The 14,959-nt window shown below is 42.8% G+C and overlaps 1 protein-coding gene across 1 annotated transcript in view; it reads right to left on the minus strand.

The window, feature by feature from the left end:
- Positions 1-1,851: 1,851 nt before the first annotated feature.
- The window catches only part of RPAP2 (RNA polymerase II associated protein 2), a 119,138-nt gene continuing 106,030 nt past the window's right edge, over positions 1,852-14,959 (minus strand). Inside the window, exon 12 of the mRNA XM_073593147.1 lies at positions 1,852-2,053. Within this exon, the coding sequence (XP_073449248.1) occupies positions 1,894-2,053 (160 nt within the window). The 3' untranslated portion in view covers positions 1,852-1,893. The remainder of the gene's footprint in view (positions 2,054-14,959) is intronic.

Here is a 14,959-nt window from a genome sequence, read left to right on the forward strand (position 1 = left end):
AAACACTCTGACTCTCTAAAATGTTCTTTTTATATCCAATCATGTTACTAACCTGTTGTCAATTAACCTAATTAGTTGGAAAATGTTCTTACAGCTCTCCCTTGTTAGTTTCACTGTGCCAGCTTTTTGTTGCCCTATCCCAGCTTTTTTGAGAACTGTTGATGCCATCAATTTCAAAACGACCTTATTTTTTAATTAAAATAGTACATTTTCTCAGTTTAAAAACATTTGATATATTTTCTATTGTGAATAAAATATGGGTTTATGAGATTTGTAAATCATTGCATTCTGTTTTTATGTAGACTTTATACAGCATCCCAGCTTTTTTGGAATTGGGGTTGTATGTATATTGCTGTCCCAGTAAAACACTATTTGAATTTCATAACCGACACATCTGTAAGTGCTTCGCTCTCTTGGTTTTCATGCTGTAAAATGTATGGGTGACTTCCAAATGGCCATATTTAATGGTCAATGGACTCACATAAAAGTCTACTAACACGTGGTCATTATCCCGCCTCCCACAAATGGTATTTGCAATAGGCTGGATGAATGCCTAGCACAAAGTTCCCCAATTAAGAGAATACCTTTCAGAAATTTGCATTTCTATATTAGATGACTTTTTCTTAACAGGTAACACTTTACAGTAAATAGGAAAAGAATACATGAAATCTACGCTTATTACAACACTATATTGCAACTTTCCCTGTGTTACTAATAAAGAATATGTAAATCCAACATTTCATATTCCTGATATGTGCCTGCTGGACCATGTACTTGTATGAAAAAGTATCATGTCCTCTTTGCTTCCTTTCTGTGAAACACCTGGTGTTCCTGCCTTTCCTATTAAAAACTGACCACACTAGGCATAAGACCACAGCATGGTCAGCTCTCTAGCTGTACTGAGAACTCAGGCTGCTCTCCTTTCAATGATCAGATTTGCCCTGCAACACCCCCCCCCCACCCCCACCCAGCACAGCCATTCACTGGAAAGCCCAGTGTACTGTGCTTTCTTCTCCCTGAGCTCTCTAAGCTCCTTTTGCAGCTGAGAACAGAGGGTATCACTTATAAAAAGAGAGGAAAAAAGGGTATTTATGTTTTTTATATATATCAATACACAAATGTTTTGCCTAAATGTAATGGGTTTTACAAGGTGAGGGTTTACATATACTTTAACCTTTGATCTAACACAGAACCTGAAGACTAATAGGTAACTCCCTTCTAGCTATCCACAATTTGGTACATTTTCATAGTTAGACCAGGGGTCTCCAAACTGCGGCCCATATGCCACACCAAGCCCACTGCTAGGGTCAGTGGCATATCGTCAATGTGCACAAATTGAGCATTCAGGAAAGCAAACACTGCCTATGGTCTTCCCTCTTCCCGCAGTCTCCAGCACATATTTTCCCTGGCTGCTTGGTCATTACCCCCATTGTTGCTTAAAAGGACCACTAGAAACTGCCTTGGTCCAGATCTGCCTGGCCTCCCAGCTACCACCCTGCTGCTACAGTATAGCTGTAGGATTTACAGTGGTAAGGGGGATTCTATTGGGAGTCCTGATGTAAGGAGGGATTCTATTGGGGATCCTGACATGAGGGAGAACTCGGATGGGTAACCTGCGGTAAGGAGGGGGGAGACGGAGGATGACCCTGATGTAAATTAGGTACCTTGGTGGGAATCCTGATGAAAGGGGGGCAATCCTAATGTAGGGGGCAACTCAATTTCTAAAACTGATTTTTATTGTCACACAAACATATGTAAACTATACGATGTGTCCCTTGTATAAAAAAGTTTGGAGGTCCCTAGGATACACAATAGTTGTGCTATAAATTCATAAAATCAAAGACAAATGTGTTCCGTTTTTCTACATTTTAATAATATAATTTTCAGGCAGAATTAAACCGATGATGAAGACAATGTATTGCTGGCAAAGTTCTTTTTCAGAAACTCAAGGTCTTCACTGTGAAAGTGCAGCTCTTCTAAGAGTCTGGAAGTAAACTCTGTGTACACTGGATTTTTCTGTGAGTCTTTGTACAAAGGCATCGTGGGTAGTAACCTAAAAGAGACCAAAAGATCTTTAGAAAAGATTTGATGTCACAAATCACTACCATCACCTTCTAAAAAATAAATAAAAAATAGCTTGCTTAATTATTCGTTAACAAAGTTCTATACAAAATGGAACTGGCTACTTCTGTAGAAGCTAGAATCTACTTGGTAAAGAGTGAGAGAACCTGTGATTCTGCTTAACCAAAGAAAGAAATCTAAAGTTTAAGACTTCCTCATAACAATACATTTTAAGGTGGTATTTCGCTATGATAAATGCAACAGGTCCCCTCAAAGGGCAAGTAATATACATACCTGTGGGGGAAAACGTTCCCCCCCCCAAGCCCCCCCCCCAAGAGTAGAAGCTATTTAGGATATTTCTTCATTTCATGCAAGTGAATTGCAGATTATCATACATTTCAACTTGGAGGCTTGATGTTGTGTTATTGTCTTGTTTCTGTATCTTTAATTTTTTTCTGTTAAAATTTGTGAATGTTTCATGGCTGATGTACAACTTATTCATGCTTTAAGCAAGTACCAACTGCATATACCTGTAAGCTACGCAAATGATTGCCAAGCCTGTATTTCTATGTATGTGTGTAGAAGAAAAAAACAAAGAAACCTAAGAATGATTTTGTCAGTCAGATCGCTAACAAACGAATGAATAATTAAGGAAAAATACAACCAAGCAGTATTTTTAACTTAACTGACCACTTAACAACAGTGCAAGTTCGAGGAAAAAAAAAAAAAATAGAAAAGCCTATTGTGAAAAGGACATTCTGTGTTTGGGATCCACATTTAACCACTTAAGCCCCAGACCATTTGGGTGGCCAAAGACCAGAGCACTTTTTGCGATTCGGCACTGCGTCGCTTTAACTGACAATTGCGTGGTCGTGCGGCATGGCTCCCAAACAAAATTGACGTCCTTTTTTCCCCACAAATAGAGCTTTCTTTTGGCGGCATTTAATCACCTCTGCGGTTTTTATTTTTTGCACTATAAACAAAAAAATATAGCGTCAATTTTGAAAAAAAAAAAAAAAAGCATTATTTTTTACTATATTAAATATCCCCAAAAAATATATAAAAAACCAATTTTTTTTCCTCAGTTTAGGCCGATACGTATTCTTTTACATATTTTTGGTAAAAAAAAAAAAAAAAAAAAAAAAAAAGCGTTTGATTGGTTTGCGCAAAAGTTATAGCGTTTACAAAATAGGGTATAGTTTTATGGCATTTTTATTAATAATTTTTTTTTTTATTAGTAATGGCGGCGATCAGCGATTTTTATTGTGACTGCGAAATTATGGCGGACAGATCGGATATTTTTGGCGCGATATTGTGACTATTATACAGCGATCAGTGCAATTAAAAATGCATTGATTACTGTGTAAATGTGATTGGCAGTGAAGGGGTTAACCACTAGGTGGCGCTGTAGGTGTTAAGTGTGTCCTAGGGAGTGATTCTAACTGGGGGGGGGGGGGGGGGGGGGGGGGCGCGCTATGTGTGAACAACACTGATCATCACTCCTGATTACAGGAAGCTGTGATCAGTGACAGTGTCACTAGGCAGAAAGGGGAAATGCTTGTTTACATTAGCATTTCCCCGTTCTTCCTCTCCTTGAGATGATCGCGGGTATACCCGCGGACATAGAGTCCGCAGGACCCGCGATCGCACTCACAAAGATCCCGGTGGGCGCGCCCGCAAGCTGTCTCTTAAAGGGCAACGTACAGGTACATGATTCTGCCTGTATGTACCCTTCTGCCGACGTATGTCATCATGAGGCGGTCAGGAAGCGGTTAAAAAGACAGATAAGGCAATTTGTTTGACCTGTGTGTGACTACCCTGTGCATGCATATATGAAGTCACCCCCATCAAATCATTCCCCGCATCTATTACCTTTTGTACCACCACCCCCTCCCATTAGAATGTAAGCCCTCCTGTCCCTTCTGTATTAAACTGTACTGTAATTGTGCTGTCTCCCCTCTATATTGTAAAGCACTGCGTAAACTGTTGGCGCTATATAAATCGCGTATAATAATAATAACAATAATGAAGTAGGCAAAAGCTGATGCATGGAAGCATTGGCGTTATCAAGAGTATGGCTGCGTACAACCATTCACTTTTATGGCAGGTTGTATGTGATATTTGCGATTCCCTGGGAACAGGAAACCACCTAGAATTTTACTCATGTATTCAGCCTCCCCCAGTTTGTGGGCATGGGGCCTTAAAGTTCACAGCAAAAGCATTGATATCACTGCTCATCATCCCTTGCTTTTTCTGGCAGTAGGGACTTGGTACTTGACCAGGCTTATAATATAAACAAACAGCAACTGTAAAACTTTTCAGCAATTGACAGCAATTCTGCAACCAGACTTCAGAGCCCCTGTTGTGAGCTTTAAGGATGAAATAATCCACAGCACCTGCAACTACATAGGTCTGCAAGGTCTTATTTTAAAGATCATTTACTGCTCATTAGGAACATGCCCATACCTTTTTTTTTTTCATACTTGTACCGTAATGTCCTTAGCCTAGCTACGATAAAGCAATCCCCTAACAAAATCTGATTAAGCAGTTGTAGCAAGCAATCTAAGATGCCAGCTCCTACTTGCACAGCACCACTTGCCTCCCCTGAGGACCATTTAATAGTTTGTTAAAGGATTAGTTAAAACATAAATCTCATCATAAACGTAAAATCTCATCAGTGGCACAGCAAATCTGACCTCCGTCTGTTTCAAGACAATGATTTAACTTCCTTGCATCTCCCAGCACGAGCTACAATGATTATTTCATCAACCTTACCTGCAGCTGCTGGGCACATGAAATATGGATAGGAAGAACTCAAGGGATACAGTCAATCAATAACCACAGAAAAGAATCACAATCCTGCACTTTATTCTGGAGTGAGATTACATTCATGGTCTCTCAGACAAAATTACCACAATGAGAATGATGTCTTAAAGCGGAGTTCCACCGGAATAAAAAAAAAAAAAAAAAAAAAAAAAAAAAAGTCAGCAGCTACAAATACTGCAGCTGCTAACTTTTAAAATATGGACATTTACCTGTCCAGGGCGTCCGCGATGTACTCACCCGAAGCCAACCTGTCCCTTGGCTCCCGGGTGGAGGTGCTGGCATCTTCAGTAAGGGAATCAGGAAGTGAAGCCTGCCAAATGTGACACCGGAGGGGGGAGGAACCAGATAAGTGGAAGTTCCGTCTTGGGTGGAACTCCGCTTTAAATTTATCCGAGTTATATAAATAAAACTAGTATCTAAAATAGTCTCTATATACGAATGTATAAACACTTTCCATCATACTTAACATTTTGCCAAATGTAATCCAATGCGAACGAAGTTAGAGAGAATCTGTCACTTTGCCTGTTCATATAATGATTAATTATATTATAAAATGATATAACCAAATGCACAGAGCCCAGTTTATCTTCTTGTTCGGAAGATAACTTAAGTAAAGTAGCTGGGCCAAAGAGTTCTGAAAAGGATATATTAACATTTAATTTTCCCTAATAAATTTATAGGAGCTAATATAATAAAGTGCATCTTTCCATGAAAGTTCTTTGTTCTTTAAAGTATATACTGTGATACCGGGGTGGTAGAAGCGCTTTTGTACAATGAATCCACATCACACAGGAGTTCTAAGTTAAGGGCCTGTTAGCCCATTTTTATTAAACAAAAATTAAAGAGTCCAAAAATACAGAGCTATGTGGCTTTTAGGCTTACTCAGCCCCGATTGCAGTACCTTGCTGTATTGGCCCACTCCTGGCCTCCAAATATGATTCTCCAGCCCCCCCGACTCACCAGCCACCTTGGTTTCCCAGCCTCACAAACCCTCTCTTGGTCTCCTAGGCCTACATAGCCATCCCAACCTTCCCAATTCTTCCAGCAAGAAGTCCCTCTCACCAGGGATGCAGTCTCTGAGAGAAACAACCGGGTCTCCTGACAGCGGTCTGTCTCCAAATGGCAGCAACCGCCATGAGCTATGATTAGATCTGACTAATAGCAATCCTAACCACCTGTGCACTCACACAGGCTGTAGGCAACTAGCAAAGCCCAGACACAGGACTGAAGGCTCCGTCCCACCCCATACACTTTGGAACCTTCAAGCTTCCAGCCCCAATCTGGAATTACCAAATCTAGAGAAAACCTAAGACAGTTTTTTCTGCTCACAAAACATCTGTGGGCGCTTCTCAAACTTACTCTTTGAGAGCCCCGTGACCTTTTTAAACCAATTTATACAGTGGCAGGGACTCTCACTGTCACAATACTTGCTAAGGGCTCCCTAAGGCTGATGGAGACATCCATCCTCACTATTTGTCCAGTGTGGTGATGAGGCGTTTCATTGGTTATTAGAGAGGCAGGGGAGGAGGGAGGGGATTGTCTAGTTCAGGGGTCTCCAAACTATGGCCCTCCAGTTGTTTAGCAACTACAATTCCCATCATGCCTAGTCATGTCTGTAAATGTCAGTTTTACAATGCTTCATGGGACGTGTAGTTCCGCAACAGCTGTAGGGCCATAGTTTGGAGATCCCTGGTCTAGTTCATAGTGTCTCTAAGAAGTGATGTATATTTACATATTCAAGAATTTTATTAGGATACATTTTATTCCAATTCCAACTTTTAGGAAAAGAGAGATATACTGTATAGTAATAATTTCAGAAGGTCCAACAGTTTCATCTATCTAAAAGATATGATCAGTTTTGAGTTATCGCTTAAAACACCACACTGAAAATTATAAATAGCTATGTTAAGCACTATTTGTGTCCAAACTTGACCACAACTTACAACAGTATGAATTTAGAAAGAAAAAAAAAAGAATTGTGGGGAAAAAAAAACCCATATAATTTATGGGGTCCCCGTAGCTCTTGCTGTCATACATCCAAGAATTAAAAAAATAACCTGTATAACCACTAATGTCTCAACAGAAGACTAGCTGTACCTGACCTTACAAGATACCATGTCATTTGCCATCTAGTAAAACTAATTGACTGGTGCAGACATGGCTATCTCAAGTGGTGGGGTTGCTCTGGATTAAACCTTCTCTTAATACCCCCCCACTTCATAGACAGGAACATAAATGTGTCTGCCCTGGGATAGGAGTGTCTACACTGGACACCCCTTTTCCAGTGCACTTAATCACACCTGCCCTCCCCGGTCAATGTGCACATCACATTGACAAATGCTTGGCCAAACTTGGGAGTGAGCAGACCCATAGCCGCTAATCAGTCCAATAGTGGCTTTCGAATCCGCCCACTGCTGTGCTCAGTCACCCAAACTAGTCTCTTAGTTCCCCCAGCAGGCTCGGCTTACCCAGTGACAAATCAATTCCGAAATATGGGCATTTCCAGCCCCTCTGCTTACATTTAGCTTTTACTGGAGAATCTCCTGCCCAAGTGCTAAATGAGTCAGGGGATATAGCACTGTGCTGGACATGACAGCTTCTCAGCACAGGCACGGCCCTCTTTACTGGCATACCTCTGTATGCTAGATCAGAGTTGGACTTAATTACCATTAGTGCTTTGTTTAGGTAAATCTTTAAGAATGTTGCGCTGGCATCAGTGCTGTATTCTGGCCTAGGCCGTCATGGCCCAGGCCTAGGGCAGCACTTTGCGGGGGGGGGGGGGGCGACGGCCCCCCGCATGAAAAAAGCCCCCCTCCTAGTCAATCCATTCACTGCCGGAGGTTGCTGGCTGCAGTGTCTCTCACATAGTGCACAGTGTGTGCTCACAGTTCCCCCCTCCCCTTCTCCACAGACAGGAGAGCAGAGAGAGAGAACTGGTCAGCCTCCTGTGTTGTGACTCCAGGTACCTGTGGAGCTTCTAGATCGATTGGATTGTGGCTTCAGCTGGCAGACCCAGATACATTCTGCATGTCCTGGAGGGAGTGAAAGTATGATACCTCCTCACTGTCTCTCCTTACTAACCTCACACCTCTGATTTCACTTTGTTTCTCCTATCTCCTGTTATCTGAAATAGGGACAACTGTCTGATAATAAACCCTCTGTGTCCTTGGTGCTAGGGGAGGACTGTGCTTTTCTTCTCTGCATCAATGGACACATGTAAACTGCTGCTTACATATATGGTTAACTCTTTACAGCTCAGTATTTGCAGACTGGTGCTTCTGGAATCAATGGCATTTAACAACTTAGGCTACTTTCACACCGGGGCGCTTTACAGGTGCTATAGCGCTAAAAATAGCACCTGTAAAGCGCCTCTCCTGTCACTCCAATGTGAAAGCGTGAGCATTTTTCACACTGGAGCGGTGCACTGGCAGGACGCTCAAAAAAGTCCTGCAAGCAGCTTCTTTGAGGCGCTCACAAACAGGGAGGAGAGAATCGTAAAGTAGCCACCCATCAATCTGGGCAAGTGTCCAATAGGTGGACTGGTAGGTGTCAGGTGATCGGGGGTAGCGGGGGTTAAAAATCGCCCAGCTAGCGGCCAAAAAGCACAGCAAAAAGACGGTAAAGCACCGATAAAAATAGCAGTGCTTTACCGCAGATGCCCTCCACGCCCCAGTGTGAAAGTGCCCTTAGTGTTTGCTTGTATATATGTGGTAACCTTTCATAGCTACCTGTATGGCTAATGCTGCTTCTGACATATGAAGAAAAGTGTCATTTCTGATCATAGATCAGTCTGGATCTTATTATCCATCCTGCTGACTACATTAAGCCCAGGTTCACACTGATGCGGGTTAGAAATTGTGTGGGTTCAGCTGAACTTGCACGATTTCAAACTGGCAATGCATTCCGACTTCGGGGGGCGATTTGACAGACATCTGTGTGGGTTCATGCACAGATGTCTATACAAATCGCACCCAAAGTCACCAAAAGTAGTACAGGAAGTACTTTTCGGGATCATTGCAGCACCGCAAAGTCGGCATTGCACCAATTCGGACGATGCCATTGCTGCCAAATCGGCCCGATGCGAACAGGTGCTTAAAGAGAAACTGCAGTCTGCTCACATAATTTGGTATGATTAGAATGCAATTGGAGGCTATCCTACCTTTTTTTCCTTTCTTATACTCCTTGCTCTTCATCAGGTTCATATAGCGTCACTTTTAATTATATTTCATGTTTCTATGACGTTATTAACCATTGGAACTTCCTCTTACTTGAAATATGAGAGCGACAATTCCTTAACCACTTCAGCCCCGGAAGGATTTACCCCCTTCCTGACCAGAGCACTTTTTACAATTTGGCACTGCGTCGCTTTAACTGCTAATTGCGCGGTCATGCAATGCTGTAACCAAACGAAATTTGCGTCCTTTTCTTCCCACAAATAGAGCTTTCTTTTGATGGTATTTGATCACCTCTGCCGTTTTTATTTTTTGCGCTATACACGGAAAAAGACCGAAAATTTTGAAAAAAAATGATATTTTCTACTTTTTGTTCTAAAAAAAATCCAATAAACTCAATTTTAGTCATACATTTAGGCCAAAATGTATTTGGCCACATGTCTTTGGTAAAAAAAATGTCAATAAGTGTATATTTATTGGTTTGCGCAAAAGTTATAGCGCCTACAAACTAGGGTACATTTTCTGGAATTTACACAGTCTTTAATTTATGACTGCCTATGTCATTTCTTGAGGTGCTAAAATGACAGGGCAGTACAAAACCCCCACAAATGACCCCATTTTGGAAAGTAGACACCCCAAGGAAATTGCTGAGAGGCATGTTGAGCCCATTGAATATTCATTTTTTTTGTCCCAAGTGATTGAATAATGAAAAAAAAAAAAAAAAAAAAAAAAATTACAAAAAGTTGTCACTAAATGATATATTGCTCACACAGGCCATGGGCCTATGTGGAATTGCACCCCAAAATACATTTAGCTGCTTCTCCTGAGTATGGGGACACCACATGTGTGGGACTTTTTGGGAGCCTAGCCGCATACGGGGCCCCGAAAACCAATCACTGCCTTCAGGATTTCTAAGGGCGTACATTTTTGATTTTACTCCTCACTACCTATCACAGTTTTGAAGGCCATAAAATGCCCAGATGGCACAAACCCCCCCCCAAATGACCCCATTTTGGAAAGTAGACACCCCAAGCTATTTGCTGAGAGGCATGTTGAGTCCATGGAATATTTTATATTTTGACACAAGTTGCGGGAAAGTGACAATTTATTTATTTATTTTTTTTTTTTTGCACAAAGTTGTCACTAAATGATATATTGCTCACACAGGTCATGGGCATATGTGGAATTGCACCCCAAAATACATTCTGCTGCTTCTCTTGAGTACGGGGATACCACATGTGTGGGACTTTTTAGGAGCCTAGCCGCGTACGGGACCCCGAAAACCAATCACCGCCTTCAGGATTTCTAAGGGTGTACATTTTTGATTTCACTCTTCACTGCCTATCACAGTTTCGGAGGCCATGGAATGCCCAGGTAGCACAAAACCCCCCAAATGACCCCATTTTGGAAAGTAGACACCCCAAGCTATTTGCTGAGAGGCATGGTGAGTATTTTGCAGCTCTCATTTGTTTTTGAAAATGAAGAAAGACAAAAAAAAAAATTTTTTTTTCTTTTTTTAATTTTCAAAACTTTGTGACAAAAAGTGAGGTCTGCAAAATACTCACTATACCTCTCAGCAAATAGCTTGGGGTGTCTACTTTCCAAAATGGGGTCATTTGGGGGGGGGTTTGTGCCACCTGGGCATTCCATGGCCTCCGAGACTGTGATAGGCAGTGAAGAGTGAAATCAAAAATTTACGCCCTTAGAAAGCCTGAAGGCGGTGCTTGGTTTTCGGGGTCCCGTACGTGGCTAGGCTCCCAAAAAGTCTCACACATGTGGTATCCCCGTACTCAGGAGAAGCAACAGAATGTATTTTGGGGTGTAATTTCACATATTCCCATGGCATGTTTGAGCAATATATCATTTAGTGACAACTTTGTGCAAAAAAAAAAAAAAATAATAATAATTTGTCTCTTTCCTGCAACTTGTGTCACAATATAAAATATTCCATGGACTCGACATGCCTCTCAGCAAATAGCTTGGGGTGTCTACTTTCCAAAATGGGGTCATTTGGGGGGGGTTGAACTGTCCTGGCATTTTATGCACAACATTTAGAAGCTTATGTCACACATCACCCACTCTTCTAACCACTTGAAGACAAAGCCCTTTCTGACACTTTTTGATTACATGAAAAAATTATTTTTTTTTGCAAGAAAATTACTTTGAACCCCCACACATTATATATTTTTTTTAAAGCAAATGCCCTACAGATTAAAATGGTGGGTGTTTAATTTTTTTTTTTCACACAGTATTTGCGCAGCGATTTTTCAAACGCATTTTTTGGGGAAAAAACACACTTTTTTACATTTTAATGCACTAAAACACACTATATTGCCCAAATGTTTGATGAAATAAAAAAGATGATCTTAGGCCGAGTACATGGATACCAAACATGACATGCTTTACAACTGCGCACAAACGTGCAGTGACAACAAAATAAATACATTTTTAAAAGCCTTTAAAAGCCTTTACAGGTTACCACTTTAGATTTACAGAGGAGGTCTACTGCTAAAATTACTGCCCTCGATCTGACCGTCGCGGTGATACCTCACATGCATGGTGCAATTGCTGTTTACGTTTGACGCCAGACCGACGCTTGCGTTCGCCTTAGCGCGAGAGCAGGGGGGACAGGGGTGCTTTTTTTTTTTTTTTTTTTTTTTCTTTATTATTTTTTTGCTTTTTTATCTTATTTTAAAACTGTTCCTTTCATTTTTTTTTTTTTTTTAATAATTTTTATTGTTATCTCCGGGAATGTAAATATCCCCTATGATAGCAATAGGTAGTGACAGGTACTCTTTTTTGAAAAAATTGGGGTCTATTAGACCCTAGATTTCTCCTCTGCCCTCAAAGCATCTGACCACACCAAGATCGGTGTGATAAAATGCTTCCCCAATTTCCCAATGGCGCTATTTACATCCGGCGAAATCTAAGTCATAAAATGCTCGTAGCTTCCGGTTTCTTAGGCCATAGAGATGTTTGGAGCCACTCTGGTCTCTGATCAGGTCTATGGTCGGCTGGCTGAATCACCGGCTGCATTCTCAGGTTCCCTGTTGAGACAGGAGAGCCAGAGAAAAACACGGAAGACGGTGGGGGGGGCATTCTCTCCCACTGCTTGTAAAAGCAGTCTAGAGGCTAATTAGCCGCTAGGATTGCTTCTACATGAAAGCCGACCGCTGGCTGAAAAGAATGATACCAAGATGATACCTAAACCTGCAAGCATCATTCTGGTATAACCACTCAAAGTCGTGAATGCTGTACTCAGACAAAAATATGGTTAACAATAAAGCACAGTAAACGGTAAAGTATAAAAAATTGCAGACCTGAAAAGCAAACATGATAAAACATAATAACAATAAAACATTGCAGAATAGAATACAGTAAAAAAGAGCAGAACAATAGAGAGAATAGAGAGAGAGAGAATAGAGAGAGAACAATAAAACGACAACTATTATTTTTTATTTTATATTTTTGTTTGTGTTTTTTTTTTTTTTTTTTTTTTACACTTTTTTTGTAACTGTAACTTTTATAACTGTAACCGGTTCCAGGTTCGGGTCTCTCAAAATGCGATGGCATCTTGGGAGACCCTGTGAAAGTGTGTCCTAGTCTGTGCAATGCTGTACCCTACGCTAATACTCAGCTAGTGAATGGTAGCGTTCAAAACATTCACCAATGCAAAGACCAGGATTGTCAGGACAGGAGGGACAATAATAGTGGGTGTCACGCCTATATCCGCGCTTGCTGCAGACTCAACATCTTTTTGGGGCGGGTTCGTTGGGTAGGGGTACTCGGGAGGACATAAAAATGCCTCTCATGCAGCCGACTGCATTTGGTTGGGGATGTGAATGGGGGAAGTACGGGCGCTGCAGAAGTGGTGGGTTCCCAATTAGGATTGGCGAATGCAGCAGGAAGGGCATTATGGGCATGACGGGCCTGTGTTTGTCTTCTTGGTGGCAGCGGGACACTACTTGTGCTTGCCACCTCACCAGCTTGAACTGCACTTATGGGACTCGCCACGTCACCAAGTGTTACTGCAGTGCTGGTTTGACTACGACCGGGGTGTACTAGGCCGCTGGCGCTTGCCAGTTCACCAAAACGCTACCAAAAAAACTGTTAACGATCGCAGGGATCAGGCCTGACTCTGCGAACGCTGCAGTTATGCATTTAGTGTTTTGTAAGTGACAGTGATCGATCGATACTGCACTTGGGTGGGCTGGGCTGGGCCGGGCGGAGGGGCAAAACGCAGGTGCTAGCAGGTATCTGGGCTGATCCCGCTAACACTGCGTTTTTGGGAACCCTAAACTGCTGGGGACGCCAGTATAGATCTGATCGGATCAGATATTGATCAGTTCAGATACTATACCACTAAGGGAGGTGTACAGTGCGTGCGTGGGTGTTAGCGCTACTGGCACTAACCTGACGCTGCCTGGGGCTGGTGCTTGCCAGTTCACCAAAACGCTACAAAAAAAACTGTTAGCGATCGCAGGGATCAGGCCTGACTCTGCGAACGCTGCAGTTATGCGTTTAGTGTTTTGTAAGTGACAGTGATCGATCGATACTGCACTTGGGTGGGCTGGGCTGGGCCGGGCGGAGGGGTAAAACGCAGTTGCTAGCAGGTATCTGGGTTGATCCCGCTAACACTGCGTTTTTGGGAACCCTAAACTGCTGGGGACGCTAGTATAGATCTGATCGGATCAGATATTGATGCGTTCAGATACTATACCACTAAGGGAGGTGTACGGTGCGTGGGTGTTAGCGGTACTGGCACTAACCTGACGCTGCCTGGGGCTGGTGCTTGCCATTTCACCAAAATGCTACCAAAAAAACTGTTAGCGATCGCAGGGATCAGGCCTGACTCTGCGAACGCTGCAGTTATGCGTTTAGTGTTTTGAAAGTGACAGTGATCGATCGATACTGCACTTGGGTGGGCTGGGCCGAGCTGGGCGGAGGGGCAAAACGCAGGTGCTAGCAGGTATCTGGGCTGATCCCGCTAACACTGTGTTTTTGGGAACCCTAAACTGCTGGGGACGCCAGTATAGATCTGATCGGATCAGATATTGATGCGATCAGATACTATACCACTAAGGGAGGCGTATGCTGCGTGCGTGGGTGTTAGCGGTACTGGCGCTAATCTGACGCTGCCTGGGGCGACGCATATCACCGCCGGGCGATCAGGGGGCTAAATCTTTATTCGGTAATAAACGGCGGGTTCCCTGACACTATAAAAAATAAACAAACTAACCAGCGTCACCCGTAACGGTTATACAGTGATCAGTGGTGAAAGGGTTAACTAGGGGGCAATCAAGGGGTTAAAACATTTATTAGATAGTATATGGGGGTCCCTGTCGCTATAAAACTCTGACGGCGAACCTAAATATTTACGTCCCTAACTAGCATCACCAGCGACACTAATACAGCGATCAGAAAAATGATCGCTTAGCGACACTGGTGACAGGGGGTGATCAAGGGGTTAAAACTTTATTAGGGGGGGTTAGGGGGGTACCCTAGACCTACAGGGGGCCTAACACTCACTGCCCTGACACTGTAACTGTCACAAACTGACACCAATACAGTAATCAGAAAAAAAAAAAAAAAAAAACTGCTGGTGTCAGTTTGTGACGGGGGGGGGGGGGGGGTGATTGGGGGGGGATCGGGGGGGGGATCGGGGTGTTTAGTGTGCCTGGCATGTTCTACTGTATGTGTAGTGTTGGTGCACTTACATTGCAGTCTTCTCTCCTCGGCCCGGAACGGAAAATACCGAGCCGAGGAGAGATGACATCATTTCCTCTGCCTCTGTGTACAATACAGAGGCAGGGAAATGATCCCATTGGCTGAGAGCGATCGCGAGGGGGGGGCCACGAATGGATGGCCTCCCCCTCACCTCCGATCGCCGGGGGAGATTT

Source organism: Aquarana catesbeiana, linkage group LG07 (genome assembly GCF_042186555.1).
Source record: "Aquarana catesbeiana isolate 2022-GZ linkage group LG07, ASM4218655v1, whole genome shotgun sequence".
In the NCBI taxonomy this organism is placed as follows: Eukaryota; Metazoa; Chordata; class Amphibia; order Anura; family Ranidae; genus Aquarana; species Aquarana catesbeiana.